At 41.3% G+C, this 13787-nt stretch overlaps 1 protein-coding gene across 4 annotated transcripts in view; it reads right to left on the bottom strand.

The window, feature by feature from the left end:
* Nucleotides 1-13787, bottom strand: part of MAST4 (microtubule associated serine/threonine kinase family member 4) — a 312250-nt gene that overhangs the window by 217128 nt on the left and 81335 nt on the right. Inside the window, exon 1 of one of the 4 annotated variants that reach the window (XM_048502654.1) lies at nt 7423-7558. The exons of the other annotated variants lie outside the window; for them this stretch is intronic. Within the exon in view, the coding sequence (XP_048358611.1) occupies nt 7423-7473 (51 nt within the window). The 5' untranslated portion in view covers nt 7474-7558. Of the gene's footprint in view, nt 1-7422; nt 7559-13787 lie in introns of those variants that run through there. 4 annotated transcript variants of the gene reach the window in all.

Genomic DNA, 13787 nt, shown 5'->3' with positions numbered 1-13787 from the left:
GCAGGAAGCCAGCAAGGGAAGCGGTAGGCCCGTTAGATGACAAAGGAACAAAGGAGTTTCTAAAAGATGACAGGGAGATCGCGAGAAAAGCTAGGAATGAATTCTTGCTGCATCTGTCTTCACCCAAGAGGAGGTGAGGAAAATTCCTGCACCTGAACCAGAAAGCTTCTTAGGAGGAAGTGAATCCGAGGAACTAGCGAGAGATAGTGGTAGACAAAGAGGGAAGAGAAGTTCTGGCAGCCATTGATACAACTAAATGCTACCAAATCCCTGGCCCCAGATTGCATTCACCCAAAGGAGTTCTTAAAGAGCTCAAGCATGGGGAAATTGCTGATGTTCTCACTTTAATATGCAACTTGTATCCTTGAAATCAGGCTCCATCCCTGAAGAGACTGGAAGATGGCCAATGTCACACCCAATCTTTAAGAAAGGATCTAGGGGGGACCCAGGAAATTACAAGACCCAGTCAGTTTGACATCTGTTTCCTAGTAAAATTAGTAGAATCTGTGCATTAAAAGATAAAATTATAAAACATGTACAAACCAAAGAAACAAAACCTGCTGTGAGAAAGAGTCAAGCATGGCTTTTGCAGGAGGCAGAAATCCTGTCTTACAAATTTACTAGAGTTCTTTGAGGGATGTAAAATAATGGAGCATGTGTGGATAAGGGGGGAACCAGTGGACATTGTCTACTTTGGATTTCCAAAAAGGCTTTTGACAAAGTTCCTCACCAGAGACTATTGAGAAAACTCAGCTTAATGGAAGGAATAAGAGGAGGAAGTCACTCCTATGGATTAAAAACTGGATTTGAGAAACAGGAAGCAAAGAGTGGGTGTGGAAATGGGAAATTCTCACAATGGAGAGATGTGGGGAGTGAATGGTGTCCCCAAGGATCACGTGTTGGGACCAAGGTGCTCTTTAACCCTATTCATAAATGACCTGGAAGTAGGGGTGGGTAAGCGTGAGGTGGCCAAGTTTGCAGATGATACCAAATTATGTAGGGGTGGTAGGGAACCACAAAGGATTAGAGGAAGGCTCCAAAGCGGACCTTGATAAATTCGGTGGAGGTGGGCTTAAAAGAAATGGCAAAATTACTGCAGTTCAATGCTTAGCAAAGGAAATGCAAAGTGAGAAGTGCACATAGGGGCAAAAAAATCCAAACTTCACATACACGCTACAGGGGTCAGTGCTTATCAGTCACAGACCAGGAAAGGGGATTTTAAGAGCGTCTTAATTGAAGTAGTTCCATGGGAGATGTCCAACTCAATGTATGGCAGCTGTAGAAAGAAAGAGGCAAAACTCTATGCTGGGGATGAAATCAGGAAAGAGGAATTGATAATAAAACTGCACAAGATTGTCATGCCCACTTATATACCAAAAGCCATTAAGTGCGGTAGCCACACTTGGAGTACTGTGTTCAGTTCTGAGTCACCCACATCTCAAAAAGGATATTGAAGAGAGATAGAAAAGAGAAGTGCAGAGAAGAGGGCAGCGAGGATGATTGAGAGGGACTGGAGCACCTTCCCTTATGAGGAAAGGCTGCAGCGTTTGGGACCTCTTTAGTTTTGGAGAGGAGGCGTCTGAGGGATATGATTGGAAGTCTATAAAATTATGCATGAGGAGGTAGAAAATGTTGACAGAGAGAAATTTTTCTCTCTTTCTCCTGTACATCTAGAACCAGGGGCATACATTAGAAAGAAATGCTGGGGAAAATTAGAACTAATAAAAGGGAAACACTTCTTCTTCATAGACTGATGTGATTTGGTGTTTGGAATATGCTGCCACAGGAGGTGGTGATGGCCACTAACCTGGATAGCTTTTAAAAGGGGCTTGGACAGATTTATGGAGGAGAAGTCAAGTTTTATGGCTACCAATCTTGATCCCTCTTTTGATCACAGAGATTGCAAATGCCTTATGGAACAGTCCAGGTGCTTGGGAGCAAAAGCCGCAGAAGGCCATTGCTTTCACATCCTACATGTGAACTCCCAAAGGCACCTGGTGGGCCACTGCGAGTAGCAGAGAGCTGGACTAGATGGACTCTGGTCTGATCCAGCTGGCTTGTTCTTATGTTCTTATGTTCTTATGACTTCAGATCCACTTGATTTCCAGAACGCTCTGCAGGACCTTATGCCCACTGGCATCCTTGAGGAGCAAGTCAATGACTAGTACTCCAGGCTGTTGGATGCCATTAAATTAATTGCTCCCCACCATCCTCTGCGCTTTCGTCCCCAGCTTGCTCCCTGGTATACAGAGGAGCTGCGTTCGAGGAAACAAGAGCTCAGACTTGAGAGAGTGTGGAGGAAAAATTGCAATGAGGCATTTAGAACAACTTATAGGACATTTATGAAAGCCTATGAATTGGAGATAAAGGAGGCCAAGAAAAATTACTTTGTCTTCTCTATTGCATCTGCATGCTCTCACTCAGCACAACTGTTTTGTATAATTCGGTCACTTACATCCCAAAATGAGGGCTCAAAACATAAGGATTTGGCTATAAGTTGTGAGCCATTTTCGAGCTTTTTTGTAGATAAAATCTCCATGCTCCGCCAAGATCTTCCTGCCACAATTGATACAAACAGCGAACCAGAGGCCTCTTGGCTGTCTTTGAGTTCAATCCTGGAACATTTCTCTGTACTCTCATAGACCAATGTAGACAGAGTCGTAGCTGTTGTTAGACCTACTACCTGTCCTCTGGATCTCTTGGCTGATAAAGGCCAGTCTAGAGGAGCTACAAGGCCACCTATTGGATATCATCAATCTCTCTCTTGAGCAAGGAGAGTTCCAGCTGAAGGAGGTGGTGGTCCGCCCACTCTTGAAAAGTCCATCTTTGGATCCTAGTGATTTGATCAATTACTGCCCAGCTTCAAATTTTTCGTTTCTGGGCAAGTTAACTGAGAGAATGATGTTGGAGCAGCTTTCCTGAATGACACATTGGTGCTGGATCCCTTCCAGTCTGGCTTCCGTGCTGGGCATGGGACGGAGACTATGCTGATCGCCATTACAAACAAACTCTGCTTACAGCTTGACTGAGGTGGGTCAGCGCTGCTGGAATTATTAAATCTTACTGCAGCATTTGACATGGTTGATCATGATCTTTTGACCCACCACCTCGCTGATGTGGGTATTTGGGGGACAATTTTATGCTGGTTGGCCTCATTTCTCCGTGATCGGGGACAGCAGGTGATGTGGTCGGGGACAGCAGGACCTCCCAGTAGAGCCCTATCCTATATGGAGTACCACAGGGAGCTCTCTTGTCCCCGCTGTTATTTAACATCTACATGTGTCCCCTTGCTCAGCTGGTGTGGAGCTTTGGGCTGAGTTGTCACCAGTATTCTGATGACACTGAGCTCATTCTGTTGGTGGAGGGCCGGCCAGCCGTTGCCCCTGTGGCTCTCCAGCACTGTTTGGAGGCAGTAGCTGGTTGGTTGAGGCAGAGTCGATTGAGACTAAATCCACCAATGACAGAGGTCCTGTAGGTAAATTGGGGAAGGGGCAACTGTCGGAGTTCCAGCTGCCAACACTGGATGGGGAGGTCCTTAAAGTGGCAACCTCAGTCAAGAGTCTGGGGGTCCATCTGGAGCCGTCCTTGTTGATGGAGGACCAGGTGGGTCCATACAGTGAAGGAGGCATTTTTCCACCTTAGCCAGAAATGGCAGCTGGCTCCATGTCTCTCCCATAACGACCGGGTCATGGTGATCCATGCAACAATCACCTCTAGGCTGGACTATTGTAACTCTCTCAGCATTGGACTTCCCTTGTCACTGATTCTGTGTTTAAAACTGGTTCACCCTGGTGCTCCGCGGGTTACACTAGCTACCAGTGGACTTCTGAATCAGGTTCAAGGTGTTGGTTTTAACCTTTAAGGTCATTAGTGGGCTGGGACCCTCTTATTGTAGAGACCGGTTCTGCCCCATCACCCCACATGTGCCCTCTGATCAGCTGAAGCAAATTGACTGGCAACCCCCAGCCCCCCTGTGGTGCGATTGGCCTCGACTAGGACCAGGGCTTTTACGGCTCTGGCCCCAGTCTGGTAGAATGCTCTACCTTCATCCATCAGGGCCCTGGGGGCCTTAAAAGAGTTCCGCAGGGCCTGTAAAACAGAGCCGTTCCACCAGCATTTGGTCAAGGCCATCTCATCAATTGGCCTCCACGTAACATCAGCCAGTCTCTCCTCAGGAAAGAGGGAGGGTTGTAAGGAATGCCGCTGGCTATAGGGTTTAGTGCACTGTATTTTAATGTATTTTATTTTAATGTATTTAATGTATTTTAATAATGTATTTTATGGTACTGTATTTATTTTAATCAGTATTTTAATGTATTTTATTTTAGTCTTGAATGTAAGCCGCTCTGAGCCCTATGAGGGGAGCGACATATAAGTTTGATGAAATAAATAAACAAGCAAACAAATTAAATAACAGAACTCTAACAGCATCTAAAAATGAAATTAAAAAATTCCAATATAAGCTTTCATGGGCTAGAACCCACTTCCTTAGATGAATCCTATAAAGCTAACCTTCAGGAATATGTTTACTAGTCTGTCTGTTACACTGAACAGTTCCATCAGATATAATCATATAAAGGTGAAACAGCAGCAGCAACCATCCCTTCAACCACCACACATACTTCACAGCTATTCAGCCACCATTCAAGTATCTTCCTCCTGCAATGCCTAACGCAGTGGTTCCTAACCTGGGGAGCATATACTCCCAGGGGTATGTGCCAGAGCATCTGGGTGTCCACGAAAAAATTATGTAATGGGTTTGCTAATATGGGGATACAGTTTTAGGGAAATGGGTTGCCAAGGGGTTCATAAGTAAAAAAATGTGGGGAATCACTGCCCTAGCAGAATCCAAGGAAGGCTGCAGGAAAAGTACTTCCATGGCTCCATAGTGGTAGCAGTGCCAGAAGAGATGTCAGGCCCAAGTCCACAATGAGTCCACCAGTTGTAGCCACTCTGGTTGTTTGGGATCACAGCCCTCTCCTAAATTTCCTGTGCATAAAGAATGCTGCCTTTGTGTCAACTCCAGCATAAATTTATCTTGCACTGTCGTCATCTGCCCTCCCGCTGGACACTTTCAGTTAATCTTTATTATATAGGCACATCACTACCTTAAGACCCCAAGAATACCTATCTATTGTTTATATTTTCATCCCATTTCCAATCAAAATTGGCCTCCAAAGCAAGAATCAAGATCTAATACAAAATTAAATGCATTGTATCAGGAAGAAGCTTCTCAGCCAAGTTGAACTTAGGGATAGCAAAGGCGGTGCCTCGCTGTTCCCTCTCAGGTGGATCAGAAATAATATTAGTTGAAAACTGGAGGAGAGGCTCTCAATTCAGGCATGATAGAGGGATGCCTGGCTGTTTCTGTCCTCTGACATTATTATGTTCATATCTGAAGAGATGCTTGATCAACAAGCATCCCTTCCATCTTTGATTCCTGTTTACACTTCACACAGGCAAGGCTTTACAAATGTGCCCAAGCTTTCTAACTCTTAACAATACTGACCTTGACTGCCCTGCCATCTCACATAAAATTAACTGCTGCTCACCAGGGTCAGTTGACAGCCCACTCTTTTGTCTGCAGAAACCTTCTACTGAGTCAAATATGCTCTTATGAAGATTAATAGCTGCAACCACAAGGGACTACATGGTAAGACTTGAAGGTGGGAGTGCTTCTTAATAAAGCGTTAACCCAGTCAATCAGGTACAGTTAAGTCACTATCACATGTTAGGTATTAATACTGAAATGGTTTAAGAAATCACATAGCTCTTTGGGCTAAATACAATCACAGTGGTGGCAGAATACACAGAATATAATGCAAGAATGAAAGATGAGGAAGAAAATAATATCACTCTTGAGCAAATTGCTGAAGACATATTAAGGAGTTAGTTTTTTCTCCTTCTTCCCCAAGGAACAACACAGCTGACATTTGCTTGGTTTTGATAAATTCTCAGCTGTAAAGAAATACAAGAAAGAGATTCAATAAAGTTTGGAAAATAAGAATACGAATCGTAGAAACTTACTACAATGAAAGCAAGTTAGAAATGGAATTTATTTTTATAAGTGTTTTTTAAAAAGTATTCCATTGATATCAAATTCAGAAATATGCCTTTCACACAGCAGAAACTCATTTAATATAAAACCCCACCCCAACCCAAAAGGCTAAAATCCTCATTGATATCTAGTGATAGTAAGTAGGTTTTACTTTTACCACAATTATCTGGAAACTTGGTATTCAGTCAGAGTCTTTATTATGAACTATTCCTGTACCAAAATTCCAAAAGAAAGAAAATGTTTTTAAAAGCATCCCATAGTCAATAAAAAGCCTCAAATGGCTAAGCAATTATCTTCGAAATGATTTTGTCTGCCAGTGAAAATTGCCACTCTTCATATTTAGAAAAAAAAATCATAAAAAGGCATCAGTCTTTAAGTTGTGCAGCAGAGTTTTAAACTTCACCAATGACGTGCAATAGAAACAAAGGTGATAAATGAAAGACAACCTCGTTGTACTACACTGAAACAATAGCCATGTGTAGAAAACATGGGAAATGAAGTGCAGTCAAAGATGAGTGACCAAAGCAATATTCCTCCATTAATAATGGGAGACAACAATGATGTTTAAAAGTAGCGCTGCATCTGTCTTCAGCTGAGAAAATTGCATTAATAGTTAATATTAACACAGAGTTGTATTTTTTAGAATTCACAAACTTGTTATGACAAACAGTTTGAAAACATTCTGTGGTATTCACAAGTCCAAATAAAAGACCTCAACATTCCAAAAAGTATATAATCACTTTAAAAATATTAAGTGATAAGGCACACTTCCTAAAGTTATTACTTTGGCAGTACATTCAAAGCTTGCAGTAGTTTTGTTCACATTCCCAGAAAATTCCCAGTAGCCTAGTTTGTCCTGTTTTAACTCCACAACCTATAAACTGGAAATAAATGATCCTACACTATAAGCCTGCTCTTTCCTCTTGAAACAAATATCACTGCCAGTTTCACATCCTGGGAGGGGGCAGGGGAAAGTGGATGGTATTTAATACCAAGAATTGGAAACAGCTGCTCATATTTGCTTCAGTGCTGGATGGTGTCACACTTAGCTTTTCTTTGAAAATATCTTTATAGATCAGTCACATCAATACAAACTTAGCATCACACTTGTAGAATAATCAGCATCGACGATATTTTAAAAAAATAATGCCCCCAAGGAAATGTTACTAGGAAAATTTCCCTGTACCTGGGAAAGGAAACAATTTTCTAACAAGGGAACCTTTCTGATAAGTCCCATACTTTAGTGTCATATCACAGCACTTTAAATGAGTTCCCTTTTTTTTGCTTGCAACATGCAAAGCAAACTTTTACAACCAAAAAAATTCTTCACTAAAAAAACATAATTCATTAAGTGTGTATCCTACCTGAAGCCCTCGCCTCCTCAGAATGCTGGACTCGTCCATTTCTTCCCTCATTCCTTCCACAACAATATAACCATGCTGCACTACCTCAGACTTCAGTATACTTATTCAGATCCTAGCAGCTGCTGAACACTTACATCACAGCTTCTCTGATTGGAGAGGTACAGTCAGCTGACTTTGTCCAGTTATTCACTCAGCAACTTCTGAGCTCATGAATGCTTGCGGTACTGTGTTACAAAGCAGCAAGTGGGCTCCAGACACCTACCGCACTTTACCCAGCCAGCAGTAGCTATTCAACAGAGGAAATCCTGCAAGAGCACGGTTATTCTCAAGAAACAATAACCCCGGCATCCTGTGCTGACAGCAAACAGTTTCAGGCACGGACTATAGGTCAAGCTTTTGAGAGGAAGCTGGAAGGTCAAAGTGTCTGAGTAAATCAGTGATGACATCTCAGGGAAGGCAGAAGCTGATAGTAATCGTGAAAAACTGAAGCATAGCTGGTCATTCAAGCAGCACAACAAAGTCTGGCTCTCATCGTTTCAGTGACATCAAAGAAAACAAAATGCAGAACACGAGAGCTCCACAGGCAGCCCCCCAGTCACTATTGGCATTCATTTAAACAACCTGAATAGTGATTTGTTTCACTGGCTAGGAAACATTCCTTGCCCACCAATGGTCAAGCATTTCAAATATTAATAACATTCATAGCAGTATTAACACCTGATAAAATGTGATAAAATGCAGTCATTAGTTAAACAGTTAACCTATATGGAGGAGATGAAGTCGTAGACAGAAATACTATTTTCCACCATCATGCATAATTTCACAGTCTGTTTCCACTTATTTACTCTGATCGTTTTCATTTTATTTCAGTTCAAGACAGCCAGGAGATGAATATTAAGTTTTTATTACTTGTGTACTACCACAGCTATAGTGCGCCAGCTTATAAAACAGCACCTTCAGCCCCCTCCATGTTTCTCCGTTTCAACAGAAAAAGCGTACTAAACGTTTTTTAAAAGGCAACACAGCTGTCTTGTCACAGCTATGTCTTCATTTTTGTTCAAGATTTTTGGACAAACAATTTTTTTTAAAAGAAGAGAGAAAGGTATTTGATTTGCCTTATCAGTACGGCTGAGGTTGACCCGATCATTGATTTTTTAAAAAAAAGCTGTCATCTAGCTATTAGGCATGATATCAATTGATTAAACTATGTCATTAAAATTGCTTAGGGATTTAAGAATCTATGAACCAAGCTAATCGATGGCATTTTGTGCTTCAAAAGGGGCTCTACACAGCTCTCTAGATTTGAACAACAAACGCTGGTGAACCACACATTAAAATCTCCACCAAGAGGGTATCCCTTCAAGTATATTAATGAGCTTTCCTAAGGATTGCTTTTCTGACACCATTTCAAGGGCTACTTCACATATCTTTCCCTATACAAGTATTCCTGCGTATGTTGAAAAAAGCAACCAGTTTTTAAGACAAATATGGGTAAGTTGGTATACTATTGTAGTCTAGAATTACTCTACTAGTAGTAGTGTACATTTAGTACAGTTTCATATACACTTAGTATAGGGTTCAGTCTGACGCACACATTAAGATGACTCCCAGTATACTGCCTTTGCACTATGTCTTCATAAACCAAAAGAGTTTTAAACATGTATCAAAACATACACACAACACATCTGTGAGAATACACACATTTGCAGAAAAGATGTTACTAAGACCAAACAGCACACTAGTGACGAAACAATATTTGTGTACCAAATGCATGTGGAGAAAAAAGATGATGCATGAAAGAGGTGGAGATGAAGAAAAGAACAATCAAAATTCCCCAGTTACTACAACTAGATTCTTGTCAGATTAGGACACAACCCAGTGTAACAAGATGCTTCCAAGCTCCATATGAAAATTTGTACAGACATTACAGTTTTAAATACATGTAGTAAATACATATCAGTTGCAGAAATATTCCAACAATACTCTATGACTGAAACCAAGAAACCCTTAGATCAGTGATTCTCAACCAGGGTTCCGTGGTACCCAGGGGTACCATGTCAATGCTACTGCCTGCCACCACCCCCCCCCACCACCAGAATCAAATGGATTTTGAAGGGGGGGGGTTGGAAGCTTCATGGGCTCCCTTTAAACAACACTGAAAACCAGCATTTTTTATTTGCCTAAATTTGGTGTGGATTGGGGGGTAGATTTAAACGGAGCTCTCCCTTTAAATCCCTCCAATCCATGTCGAATTTAGGCAAACAAACAACGCGGCTGTCAATGCTGCTTTCCCTCCCCTCCCCCTGCTTGCCACTCCCCCCACCTACAGGCCAAAAACAGAAAAAAACCTTAAAAATGCAAAAAAAAAAAACGAACCTCAGGGATACCTGAGATATGAAGAGCGAGGTCAAGGGTACCACGATGTCGAAAAGGTTGGGAAACACTGCCTTGGATAGAAACAAACTTCAGCAACAGTTACTAAGATGTATCACATTTTATGTATCACATTTTAGACATTTCCGGAAGCATTCCTTTTGCAAAGTCCTGATTCCAATCAATTGCTGAAAACAATCATAGTCTATTGAATCAAACTGTGAAATACATTAATTCCCATTATTAACAATGTTTTCTGAAAAATGTGCAAACAGTTATCCATACCATCTGACAACGATATTTCTATGATTTGAATAAGCCTGCATACAAGTTCAACATTTTAAATTAATTCTTATGGGGCCAGAGCTGCAGTAAAGTGATTAGTGCAACATACTTTGGAAGAACTATTGTCAAAATATCCTGGAAAAAATTTAAAAGAGGACACATTTTGGTCTGGAGCAACCAAGTTAGGGGCTTAAAACCCCACAGCTTAAATCAGAAGGTGACAACGCATCTCTCACCAGATGATGTCACTAACTTCAAAAATGATAATTTAGCATATGAATTTCTCTTGCTCACAGTATATATTTTTGCCTCTGAATGTAGAATTCCATTATCAAATCAGAGATTACACACTACTTATGCACTTGCACAGAGCTCCTAAGTTAAAGTTTGGTACTGATAAAACAGGCCCTAATTACTGTGACCAACTTGAGCTTTTTGTAAATTTTAGAGTTGCCAGATGTACTCTGACCACCTCTCCAAGGAGATCTATGCTAGCAAATCGGAGGCAACAACAAGAAATCTGATGATGTATGAGACACAGAGAAGAAGACACCTCACCCCATATAACTGCTAGCAGCAGTGAACAATGTGTACATCCCCCTTAAAAGCCATTTTGACTACTCAATGAAGAACAATTTTGAAAGAATTTGCAGGTGTTGCTCTTAAATGGTAATACAATCAATCAATGGGGAATTTGTCCATTATTAGTTATTACTGCTGTCTGCAAAACCCATTTTCAGAAATGTATCTAACTACCAGTCCAGCTGAAATTGTCAGCCCCCTCATAAGTGTCTTTTCCAAGTAACAGTAAATCAGAAATAAAATATTCAAATGTTGGGGGGAGGCATCTCCACAAGAAGCCAGTGATGTTGGAAAATGCAATATCTTTCCCTACTTGTTAAGCCACTACAAAAAGTATTATTCCTTCTAAAAATATTTCTATAATGCTGGAAGGCAACTTAATCACTCATCCTAAGAATGCTGCTTGACCCATGTCATATTGACTGGTTTACTAGTTTAACAGCTAATCAAGCATTACTTGTCCAGACAGTGCCTCAGTTAATTCCAGTTCTTAATTATGGCTCCCTCGAGCTCAAAAAGGAAACCCATATTCTGATTAAGCAACTGTCAAATGTAACATAATTGATAAGAACAGGGTGTCAGGTTTAAATGGTCAAAACCAACATCAATTGACCTGAATTGAGAACATTCAGCCAGTGTGGAAAAATACTTTTGGTGGAATCCTCTGGCACTAAAGTTCTAGTGGGCATCCTCATGTTGCTTATGAGAACACCACAGTTCTACAATACCCCTATACACATGAGCCAGTGTGGTATGTTGATTAAGAGTGGCGGACTCTAACCCAGAGAACTGGTTCTGGTGGGTTTTCTGGGCTGTGTGGCCGTGGTCTGGTGGATTTTGTTCCTAACGTTTCGCCTGCATCTGTGGCTGGCATCTTCAGAGGTATATCACAGAGAAAAGTCTGTTTCACACAAAATCCACCAGACCACGGCCACACAGCCCGGAAAACCCACCAGAACCAGTTGAATCCGGCCGTGAAAACCTTCGACAATATACCAGAGAACTGGGTTTAATTCTCCTCTCCTACACATGAAACCTGCTAGGCAACCTTGAACCAGTCTTAGCTCTCTCAGTCCATGCAGAGGCAGGCAACAGTACACTACCTCTGAATGTCTCTTTCCTTGAAAACATGCAGTTGTCATAAGACAGATGTACCCTGACAGCGCACGCGCACACACACTTGTACAAGCAAGTAGGGCCTATGCACAGGATAGATGAAAAGGGGGTAATCTGAGGAACAATGAAATAGTCCCTACCCTAGGGCTTTCTCCTGGAAAATGTATCTGGGAACAAACTAACTCAGATGTATGTTGCTGTCTGGCTCTATCAGTCTCTTCAACGGTCACTGATCACAAACACTACTGGCCATTCAAACAGCACCCAATTATCCCAGGGCTGGTTCCTTTAAGGCATCCTCAGTATTTGAGCACGTGTGTTTTTACATTTATAATGTTTCAGGTTCAATTTCTAGTTTAAGACTCTCAAGCAGAAAGGCTCAGGTTGACCTCAGTCTTAAAAACGGAAGAATCTGGGTGAACAGTGATGAGAACAGAGCACCAGTTCTGTTTTATAGCAGTTTAAAAAATACTGATCCTCCACTGAAACACAAATGCCCCAAACTAATATTAGTGACTGATACTGCATTTATAACCTTCAATAAACTGTTAATTTAAACAAAATAAACATTTCTCAGCTCATTTTAAGCCATTCATTTTTCTTTTGTTCTTGATTTTAATGCCTAGCAGATGTTAGTATTAGAGAAGCTAACATATATATTGAGTGTTCATGTATTCTTCTTGGAGATAACATTTTACATAGCTAAACAAGACTTTCAAGGAAATGCCATACAGGTTTACTACGAAGAAAGTTCCACTGTGTTCAGTAGAATTTATTCTCAGGTATTCCTGGACAAGACTGTATCCTAAAAGAATCTAACAATATTGATATCTCAAATAACTACTCCAATAGACTTGAGTTTTAATGCAAGCCAATCATATATGATTTTTATCATATATCACTTGTATTTATATAATAATAGATCCTACTACTGTTCTATGTATAACATATGCTCTCAGATATAAAGGCTATAGAAGGGTCATCTTACAGTAATTATCTCTGAATCGATGTCTGAATCCAGATGGTTGAAATGAAAAAAGGAATTTTATATATTTATTAAATTTGATACCCCACTCTTCCCAGCCAAAGGTCAGGCTCAGAGCAGCTCCATTATGTAACTCCATGTCTTCTCCATCCACTGGTTTGGATCCTACAATTCTCTTCTGTTAAGTTGATCATAGACTCCCTTTTGCTAAGTCTACCTTTGACATAGAGACATCTGCCAATGTGAAAATACTTGGCCGAAAAGAGTTGTAGGATCCAACCTGTTGTCTCCTTGGGGCTATACTTTTCAGCTTATTGTCCAATTTGTCCCTTTAATCATAACCCCTCCTGAACAGAACTCCTGTCTCCTAATGTCATCCTCTCCCATATCAGACCCTCCTTATTTTAAACACTGTGATACGTCTTCAGAGAACTGCCAATTCGCTCCTTATTGCCTTAGATCAGGGGTCCCCAAACTTTTTAAACAGAGGGCCAGTTCACTGTCCCTCAGACTGTTGGAGGGCCGGACTAAAAAAAACTATGAACAAATTCCTATGCACAAATGATTGTAAAATGTTTGATTTCACCTTTCAGCCTTTCTGTCATGGTCTATTTTTAGAACAGTGACCAAAGTATGTCAAGTACAGGGTGGGCTCCAAATATTGTTGGGGAGGCTGTGGAATACCTTCCCCTGTAAAAAAAAAAAGCAGAACTTTCCCAATGAAACATTCCATCTAACCCAGGATCAGGTATCTTCCTGGGTTCTTTCCTCCCTAGCAGCCAGCGAGCGATTCGCCAGCCTGGCTGATGCCAATGGGAGTGAGGCAGAACAGAAAGCCTGAGAGCAACACATGGAGTAGCTGAGAGGGAAGGGCGGAGCAGGCATTGCCACATGTAAGGTTTCCAACTCTGGGTCAGAAAATTCATGGAGATTTGGGGGTGCCATCATGTAACTGCAATCAACAGCCGTTGGGGCCGGTTCCTCCTCTCCCTCGGGCCCCCACTGCACCTGAATGGAGCCATCG

This window comes from Sphaerodactylus townsendi, linkage group LG07 (genome assembly GCF_021028975.2).
Source record: "Sphaerodactylus townsendi isolate TG3544 linkage group LG07, MPM_Stown_v2.3, whole genome shotgun sequence".
NCBI lineage: Eukaryota > Metazoa > Chordata > Lepidosauria > Squamata > Sphaerodactylidae > Sphaerodactylus > Sphaerodactylus townsendi.
The sequence above is the reverse complement of the archived record's forward strand: the minus strand, read 5'-3'. Positions and strand labels throughout refer to the sequence as shown.